The following is a 10,032-nucleotide window of genomic DNA, read 5'->3' as shown; positions in this document are numbered from 1 at the left end:
TGTGTACTGGAGTGTGTGTGTGTGTGTGTGTGTACTAGAGTGTGTGTACTAGTGTGTGTGTGACTAGAGTGTGTGTGTGTGTGTGTGTACTGGAGTGAGTGTGTGTGTGTGCATGTACTACAGTGTGTATGTGTGTGTGTATGTGTGTGTGTGTGTGTGTGTGTCTGTGTGTGTGGTGTGTGTGTGTTGTGTGTGTGAGTGGTGTGTGTGTGTGTGTGTGTGTGTGTGTGTGTGTGTGTGTGTGTGTGTGTGTGTGTGTGTGTGTGTATGTGTGTGTGTGTACCCTAAGAGCTGACCCGAGCCTCTCAGTTCATGTGAACACAACCTTAACCTCCCCTGAGGAACAGCATGACTGACGTTGGCTCTCACACACACACACACACACACACACACACACACTGATGTGGGACCGACTCTAATGAATACGACTTTCAGTTGTGAGGGAGTTTAACGCAACAAGGACCAGGAGAGTCCATCTTTGGTTGTAAGTTTCAAAAGGAAACGGATACAATTTCACCCATTCCACCCAGGTGACAAATTATAACTAGAGATAATAATAATTAATAATTAAGACCTTTGTCAGGTTTTTAATGGCACACACGACACACTGGAACATGCATTGCCGCCAGAAAGTGTGCAGCTTGATTGGGTGGCAGCATAAGAGGATTATATATAGAGATGCAGAGTGATTCATTCTAACCGGAGATGCCGCGTGATTGGGTGATTGCGTCGCAGCATAAGAAGACTGTGATCTTACTCTATGGATGTGAACGCTTCAAACTGTGCAAGGATGGTGAGACACTACTGCCCCCTGCTGGACGAGGCGTGAGGCAGACAGCCTCTTTGTATTCAAAAGTGTAACGGAACTATATCTGTTTTAAAAAAGTCAAGCTTGAATTTGATCCACTTTATGTAGGTTATATAATATTATTTATAATAATAATAATAATTTATTTTATTTGTAATGCACTCTTTATTCAAAAGAATCTCAGAGTGCCAATTTGTCATTTATTTGTCATTAAAGGGAAAAAATCAATCCTTGAAAGAAGTATTATCTCAGTTAAGTGGTTCCTGGATGGTAAACAGGTAAACTCAGGCTCTGACCTAAGCTTAGTATTGGAATGTTTTGATTAACTCAAATAATGTGTTTAATGTGTTTTTTTTTTTTTGTCTGTTTTGTTTTGTTATGGTTTGTTTATTTATTGTTCTTCTGTACTATGTAGCCTCAATCAGGGCATTGCTGCAAAAGAGCCCTGTGCTCAGTCAATTCTCCCTGAATAAACAATGATGATGATGAACTCAGAGATTGTGTTTCATGAGATTAGGCTTCAAGAGAGTGTGTGTGTGTGTGTGTGGGGGGGGGCTTCAAGAGAGAGAGATAGGGCTTCATGAGATTGGGCTTCAAGAGAAAGAGATTGGTCTAGTGTGTTTATTGTTTATTGTTGTGTTGTATCCATGATCTTAACTTTAGTGTGTTTAGTGTTTATTGTTGTGTTGTGTCCATGATCTTAACTTTAGTGTGTTTAGTGTGTTTATTGTTGTGTTGATCTTAACTCTAGTGTGTTTAGTGTTTATTGTTGTGTTGTGTCCATGATCTTAACTTTAGTGTGTTTAGTGTGTTTATTGTTGTGTTGATCTTAACTTTAGTGTGTTTAGTGGCTATTGTTGAGCTCTAGAGAGAACCTCTGTTGGTACCTTAAGTGTTAATGCTTGAAAAGCCTTATGAGGGTTACTAGCAGGTTCCATTGTGTGCTTGCGTGTGGCAGGTCATCTTCTGTGTGCAGCTTTAGTGGCTTGAGTTCTACTTTAGACTATGGTGTTGCAGCCATTTTGTGTAGTTTTGCCACTTTGAGTTAGCTGTGTGCTATATTGGATCCGTTGTGTGTTTTCTGCACATTTAAATCAGCAGCAGCAGTACACTTGTGTAGAGCCTCATTAGTGTCTGTAGCTGTTGCTGATTCGAGCAACTTTAGTTGGTGAAATAATGGCGACTCTTGAAGGTTTTTGTGAACATCCTAGTGAAAAACAGAAAGAGAGAGATAGAGAGAGAGAGCGATGGAGAGAGAGAGAGACAGACAGAGTGAACCTCCTAGCGAAGAACTGCTTGAGAATTTCACTAAAGAACAACTTCAGCTGGCATATAATTATCAAATTGATATTTCGAATGATAAAAGGCTGAAAAAGAACATCAAAGATGTCATCAATCAAAAGCTTCTGGCCAGAGGGGTTTTAAAATCACCACCACCTTCAGTGCCAGAGTGTGTGTGTGTGTGTGTGTGTGTATGTGTGTGTGTGTGTGTGTTGTGCCTGTATGTCCTGTGATGTCGGAGGCTGTTCAGTTAAGGCAGAGGTTTTCAACCGGGGGTCCGTGGCCCCCTGGTGGTCCGCGACGGCATTGCAGGGGGTCCACGACATGAGCATGTTGATCATTTAATCATTGATTTTTTTTTTTTTAATTCGCTTTGATATTTCAACAGATTTCCAGATTACACTGATAAGTGCTACAGGCGGAATATGTGCATGGGGGAGGGGGCGTGGCAGCGGCTAGCGATATACCCTGATAATTTCACATATTTAAATGTACCCTGATAATTTCACATATTTAAGTGTTATAGGCAGAATATCTGTGCGGGGGGAGGGGGCGTGGCGGTTACAAGGACGACGCACGCGCGTGCAGGCACATCAGTGGGCCGTGAATTACTTTCTAGTCAGAATGGTGGTCCCTGGGACAAAACCAGTTGAAAACCCCTGAGTTAAGGCATAGGGAGTTGGCATTAAAGGAAAGTGAGGGTTAAAATTGAGGGTTCTCCATGGAGTGGGGGGAGGTTTTCCTATAGTTGGTGATGTCCTGCAGGCCTCTCCACACTGACGGACGCAGGGTCGTTAGCTGGAATGATAACGAGCTGAGATGAGGCTGAGAAGAGGCATGTTTCTCCATCACCTAGATGCGAGTTTGATGTGGCTATCCACATTAGATTAGTTTGATGTGGCTATCCACATTAGATTAGTTTTATGTGGCTATCCACATTAGATTAGTTTGATGTGGCTATCCACATTAGATTAGTTTGATGTGGCTATCCACATTAGATTAGTTTGATGTGGCTATCCACATTAGATTAGTTTGATGTGGCTATCCACATTAGATTAAAAAAAGAACAGAACACTCCTGTCCGTCCCTGACCGAGACGGACGGTTCACTTGGTCCCCGGGCGCTGAGAAGCTGCCCACTGCTCCTGGAGGATCCTGGAGGAAGGACGATCCGGGATGGGTTAAAAGCAGAGAGTGAATTCACAGCGACCTCAGGCCTGCGTGTGTGTGTGTGTGTGTGTGTGTCCTGTGTCGCCTCCATATGTATAACACGTGTGTGTTGCAGTGAATCGCTTGTGCAATAAAAACTGACTGAAAGTCAGCCTTGTTTGTTTTGTTTGTTTGTTTGTTTGTTTGATTAGTTCCTCTTTGTCAGAGGGGTAAGGAGAGGTATTTTCCTAATTTTGAACATGTGGCCGCCACTTCAAAGTGGTCTAAACCGTCTTGTAAAATTGCTTTTACGGAGCGTTGTTGAAGGGAAGGCAGTTCAAATGATATCTTAGTTAAGGAGGTTATTCTGAACGCTTATGAGCTGGTTCCTGAGGCTTTTCGTCAGCGTTTCAGGAGCTACATGGAGCAAGATGGCCGAACCTACGTGGAATATGATCAACAGCAGGTGTTTCTCTCAGAAAGCTGAGACTAAAGAACAGCTCAGACAGCTGATACTGCTTCAAGAATTGTTTGCCAGAGGCTGTGTGTGTGTTGTGGGTGTGAGGCCAGATGTTGGATCGTCATGGAAGGACTGCAGCAGCTGAGGACGTGTGTGTGTGTGTGTGTGTGTGTGTGTGCGTGTGTGTGTGTGTGTGTGTGTGTGTGCGTGGCCAGGTGTTGGATCGTCATGGAAGGACTGCGGCAGCTGAGGTGTGTAAACCTGATGGAGAGGACGGTAAGGACGTTGGACCACACGCTAGACCTTGTCCTCAATGATTGGACCACACGCTAGACCTTGTCCTCGATGATTGGACCACACGCTAGACCTTGTCCTCAATGATTGGACCACATGCTACACCTTGTCCTCAATGATTGGACCACACGCTACACCTTGTCCTCAATGATTGGACCACACGCTAGACCTTGTCCTCGATGATTGGACCACACGCTAGACCTTGTCCTCAATGATTGGACCACACGCTAGACCTTGTCCTCAATGATTGGACCACACGCTAGACCTTGTCCTCAATGATTGGACCACACGCTAGACCTTGTCCTCGATGATTGGACCACACGCTAGACCTTGTCCTCAATGATTGGACCACACGCTAGACCTTGTCCTCAATGATTGGACCACACGCTAGACCTTGTCCTCAATGATTGGACCACACGCTAGACCTTGTCCTCAATGATTGGACCACACGCTAGACCTTGTCCTCAATGATTGGACCACACGCTAGACCTTGTCCTCAATGATTGGACCACACGCTAGACCTTGTCCTCAATGATTGGACCACACGCTACACCTTGTCCTCGATGATTGGACCACACGCTAGACCTTGTCCTCGATGATTGGACCACACGCTAGACCTTGTCCTCGATGATTGGACCACACGCTAGACCTTGTCCTCAATGATTGGACCACACGCTACACCTTGTCCTCAATGATTGGACCACACGCTAGACCTTGTCCTCGATGATTGGACCACACGCTAGACCTTGTCCTCGATGATTGGACCACACGCTAGACCTTGTCCTCGATGATTGGACCACACGCTAGACCTTGTCCTCGATGATTGGACCACACGCTACACCTTGTCCTCGATGATTGGACCACACGCTAGACCTTGTCCTCGATGATTGGACCACACGCTACACCTTGTCCTCAATGATTGGACCACACGCTACACCTTGTCCTCAATGATTGGACCACACGCTACACCTTGTCCTCAATGATTGTTAGCTTTGTGGTGTTATTGACCGTTTTCTCTCCACTCTCCAGTATTGACTGGTACATTGCTTGTGCTTCTGCATCCTGTTGCTGAGCTTTCCTGAGATCGTTCTTGCCTGGGTTTATAGGCACTCTGGACAAAGCATCAGGTACAGAATGATACCTGCCCTTTCTGTGCTCTACAGAGAAGCTAAACTCCTGCAATAGTAAAGCCCATCGCATGAGTGTGTTGGTCTTAAACACCCAGCTGAGAGAGGCAGGGTCAGTTAATACCGTAAAGTGGCGATCTTCAAGATAATAACGCTAATGACAACCTTCAAGATAAAAACGCCATTTCTGCAGAGCCTAGACCACTGCCTGGAAAGCTGAAAGGAAGCTGGTTTCAAATTAAGACCAGGTATGCACAAAAAGTCTGGCTACTTCCCACCAGATGTGTCTGTTCATTTCTTATGCTTATATACTCTTTTTTATGTGTCAAATTTCATTGTTTTGTGTTTTGTTGGTTTTAGGGACTCGTGATGAAGTACACACTCCAAAGAGGCGGAGGAACACCATGTGGTCAAACCCTGAAGTTGCAGCTGTCATGATGTCATGAGGCACTTCAAGGGTCACATGAGGTCAAGGGTCACATGATGTCATGAGGCACTTCAAGGGTCACATGAGGTCAAGGGTCACATGAGGTCAAGGGTCACATGATGTCATGAGGTCAAGGGTCACATGAGGTCATGAGGTCAAGGGTCACATGAGGTCAAGGGTCACATGAGGTCAAGGGTCACATGAGGTCATGAGGCACTTCAAGGGTCACATGAGGTCATGAGGTCAAGGGTCACATGAGGTCAAGGGTCACATGATGTCATGAGGTCAAGGGTCACATGAGGTCATGAGGTCAAGGGTCACATGAGGTCAAGGGTCACATGAGGTCAAGGGTCACATAGCTAGAGGATATTTGTCCACAAAGGCAGAGTGCCACCAGTGCCACACTGCTGAAGAGCCTGTCCTACAAAACAGAACAGTCCAAAATATTAGAGACTTTGTAAGAAACAGAGGCATAACGATGAAAAAAAAGAATTTTCACTGATTGAAGTCCAGAAGTAATTCTGGTCTCACCGTTCAAAGTTCAGGTAGACAATTCTGAGTGTGTGTGAGTGTGAGTGTGTGTGTGTGTGTCTTTGTAACCTTAAATGACCCCACATGTGTCTGCTGTGGTCTGGACTTTTGTTGAGCATTCCTGTGTCTTTGCCTCCCTCTCCAGGAAGAAAAAGTTCTCCATAAAACCTTTTAGTTTTGAGTGTGGTCTTGATTTGTCTGTAGAGATGTTTTAGATTCAATTTCATTCAGGAAAATGAACCATTTGTTCATGCTCATGCTTGATGACTGTGTACATGTCAGATTGGCTGTTCATTCTTGGTTGATGACTATGTGCATGTCAGATAGGCTGTTCTGTTAGGGTACGGCAGAAAAAAAAAGACCGAATCACAGACCAGATGCAGACAACTTTATTCTCAAAAAGGTAAAAGCACAGAAGATCAGGGGCAAAAACTCAGGATTCCAAAAAACACCCGAAAGACAGAAGCACGATAGAGAAGGAATAGAGGCAACAGGAATCAGAATATCATGGACAGATAAGTGTCACATGGCAATACCCTGGCATTGGAGATAATCCTTTTTCACCTGTGTGATCTATGTGTCAAGTGTTTTTTCACAGTGAATGGCCAGAATAATTACTGCTAAACATATTTGACCCTTTCTTTAGTGTTCTGAACAAGTTCAACCAACTTTAATGAAGGCATAATCCTTTTATCACTAGATTGTGATGTGTTTTACCAATAATTGCTATATTGCCTGTTTAGGCAGTGTTCCCTATATTTAAACAAGAAAATCATACTTTTGTAACATCAGTGAATCGTTTTTAAGCCCATTTTGAGGTTACTATGAAATTAATATTTCTGACAGTTTAAGAAACATGGGGCTAATAAGCGACTTTTATTTTGAAAAATCGTAACCGGAAGTTGCTTGGTCTAATTTGACTATCGTCGCTCACCGAACGCTGCTGTATTTAGGCTTGTGTCACGCTGCTCGTCGAGGGTAGTTAAAGTAGCTCTGCGCGATGCTGCAATCTACGGTGCTTATTCAGTGTCAATTCCAGCTATGAACGCATTCTGTCAGGGATAGTTTTGCAGTAATGTTACCTTCACTCTAGTCCAGGCTGACGTGGTAGCCGCCGGTCACTACCAGGAAACTCAGTAGTGGGACTGGACTTGTCAAAAGCGGTTTTGCTAACCTGTAGTCTTTACATATCTCGTCCGTGTGAAGTTATCTAATATGGATCCCGACTTTGCCACAGACCTTTTACTTCTAAGCCTGGATGTGGAGAACCTCGCTGATGATGGCGTGAAACATGACAAACCTGCAATCACGACTACCCGGCGCTCCTACACACACATGAAGAAGCGGGTGAGTTCTGCCACTCTGTCTACTACCGCGTGTTTACACCCGTGGCGACCCTGTTCCCGTCCTCAACTTACACCACATCCTCCAGGCATTTGCAGAGTTCGTGGAGTCCCGCAGAAATGACCCGTCCTCCTGGCGCTGCTGCGGACAGACCTTTACCGAACCCGCCGCCGTCCACAAGCACGTCGCTCGCGGTCACTCCGTGGAGATCGAGCGGCTGACCCGCGAGGCCCTAGACCGGCAGCTGATCTCGGAGAAGAGTGCGCACGGGGAGGAAGAAGAGCCAGCTGACCTCAAAGCTTGGCTGCCTGACATCAGTCACATCCCGGCGGAACAGCTCCTGGAGTATGTCCACCTTGTGTGTGTGTGTGTGTGTGTGTGTGTGTGTGTGTTAGGTGCGAGGGGAAGGTGTTGTTATATGACTGGTACTGTGAGTTGCCCGTCCTGAGCTGGGTGTGTGTGTGTGTGTGTGTGTGTGTGTGTGTGTGTGTGTGTGTGTGTGTGTTGTAGGTGCGATGGGGAGGTGTTGTTATATTACCGGTACCGTGAGCTGGCCCGTCCTGAGCTGGTGTGTGTGTGTGTGTGTGTGTGTGTGTGTGTGTGTGTGTGTGTGTGTTGTAGGTGCGATGGGGAGGTGTTGTTATATTACCGGTACCGTGAGCTGGCCCGTCCTGAGCTGGTGTGTGTGTGGCAGAAGGAACTGTGCCAGATGCTGCATCTCACTGGGAAGGTAAACACTCATTTGGTGTGTGTGTGTGTGTGTGTGTGTGTGTGTGTATGGCCTGATACAGATATTTTAGATGTCTGTTCAAATATGTGCTTTTCTACTGTAGTTGTGTGTGTTACTTGTGCAGTGTGTGTGTGTGTGTGTTTGTGTGTGTAGGTGCGTGTAGCCTGCGAAGGCATTAATGGTACGGTGTGTGTGTGTGTGTGTGTGTGTGTGTGTGTAGGTGCGTGTAGCCTGCGAAGGCATTAATGGTACGGTGTGTGTGTGTGTGTAGGTGCGTGTAGCCTGCGAAGGCATTAATGGTACGGTGTGTGTGTGTGTGTGTGTGTGTGTGTGTGTGTGTAAGTGCGTGTAGCCTCCGAGGGCATTAATGGTACGGTGTGTGTGTGTGTGTGTGTGTGTGTGTGTAGCCTCCGAGGGCATTAACGGTACGGTGTGTGTGTGTGTAGGTGCGTGTAGCCTCCGAGGGCATTAACGGTACGGTGTGTGTGTGTGTGTGTGTGTGTGTGTGTGTGTGTAGGTGCGTGTAGCCTCCGAAGGCATTAACGGTACGGGTGTGTGTGTGTGTGTGTGTGTGTGTGTGTGTGTGTGTGTGTGTGTGTGTAGGTGCGTGTAGCCTCCGAAGGCATTAACGGTACGGTGTGTGTGTGTGTGTGTGTGTGTGTGTGTGTGTGTGTGTGTAGGTGCGTGTAGCCTCCGAAGGCATTAACGGTACGGTGTGGTGTGTGTGTGTGTGTGTGTGTGTGTGTGTGTGTGTGTGTGTGTGTGTGTGTGTGTGTGTAGGTGCGTGTAGCCTCCGAAGGCATTAACGGTACGGTAGGAGGCAGCAGGATGGGAGCCCGTCTGTACATCAGTGCCATGATGTCACACCCCGCTTTCAAAGACATGAGCGCTGACGACTTTAAGGTGATTACACACACACACACACACACACACTACACACACACTACACACACACACACACCCCGCTTTCAAAGACATGAGCGCTGACGACTTTAAGGTGATTACACAACACTACACACACACACACTACACACACACACACACACACACACACACCCCGCGTTCAAAGACATGAGCGCTGATGACTTTAAGGTGATTACACAACACAACACACACACACACAACACTACACAACACTACACAACACTACACCACACACACCACACTACACAACACTAGACAACAATACACAACACTACCCTACATTACACTAGAATACACTACACTACACAGCCCTAGACAACACAATACTACATCACACTAGCGTACACAGCCCTAGACAACACAATACTACATCACACTAGCGTACACAGCCCTAGACAACACAATACTACATCACACTAGCGTACACAGCCCTAGACAACACAATACTACATCACACTAGCGTACACAGCCCTAGACAACACAATACTACATCACACTAGCGTACACAGCCCTACATTAGACTACAAAACACACTATGCTAAACCATACTACACAACACAACACAATACTACACAATACTACACTACACAACACAACACAATACTACACAACACAATACTACACAACACGACACAACACAATACTACACAACACAACACAACACAACACAACACAACACACAACACAACACAACACAACACAACACAACACAACACAACACAACACAACACAACACAACACAACACAACACAACACAACACAACACAACACTACACAACACAATACTACACTATGCTAAGCATACTACTGCTGAAGCTACTACTTGTATTTATAGCCACAAGAAGCATGGGCTGTTGCAGAGATCTTACACACGTGTGTGTGTGTGTGTGTGTGTTTTGAATATTTTATTATCTCTTCTTATTTTTATATTTTTTCTTTTATATATATTTTTTTATAT

At 45.6% G+C, this 10,032-nt stretch overlaps 1 protein-coding gene across 1 annotated transcript in view; it reads left to right on the top strand.

Annotated features, from left to right (window-relative positions):
- The first annotated feature begins 7,013 nt into the window (after window positions 1–7,013).
- LOC105896580 (thiosulfate sulfurtransferase/rhodanese-like domain-containing protein 2) overlaps window positions 7,014–10,032 on the top strand; it is a 7,698-nt gene continuing 4,679 nt past the window's right edge. Inside the window, 4 exon segments of the mRNA XM_042707978.1 lie at window positions 7,014–7,423; window positions 7,509–7,765; window positions 8,042–8,150; window positions 8,931–9,053. Coding sequence (XP_042563912.1) covers window positions 7,292–7,423; window positions 7,509–7,765; window positions 8,042–8,150; window positions 8,931–9,053 — 621 coding nt within the window. The 5' untranslated portion in view covers window positions 7,014–7,291.

The sequence above is a fragment of the Clupea harengus genome, chromosome 6 (assembly GCF_900700415.2).
Source record: "Clupea harengus chromosome 6, Ch_v2.0.2, whole genome shotgun sequence".
Taxonomy (NCBI): Eukaryota; Metazoa; Chordata; class Actinopteri; order Clupeiformes; family Clupeidae; genus Clupea; species Clupea harengus.
Note: the sequence above shows the minus strand (reverse complement) of the source record. Positions and strands in the feature narration are given on the sequence as shown.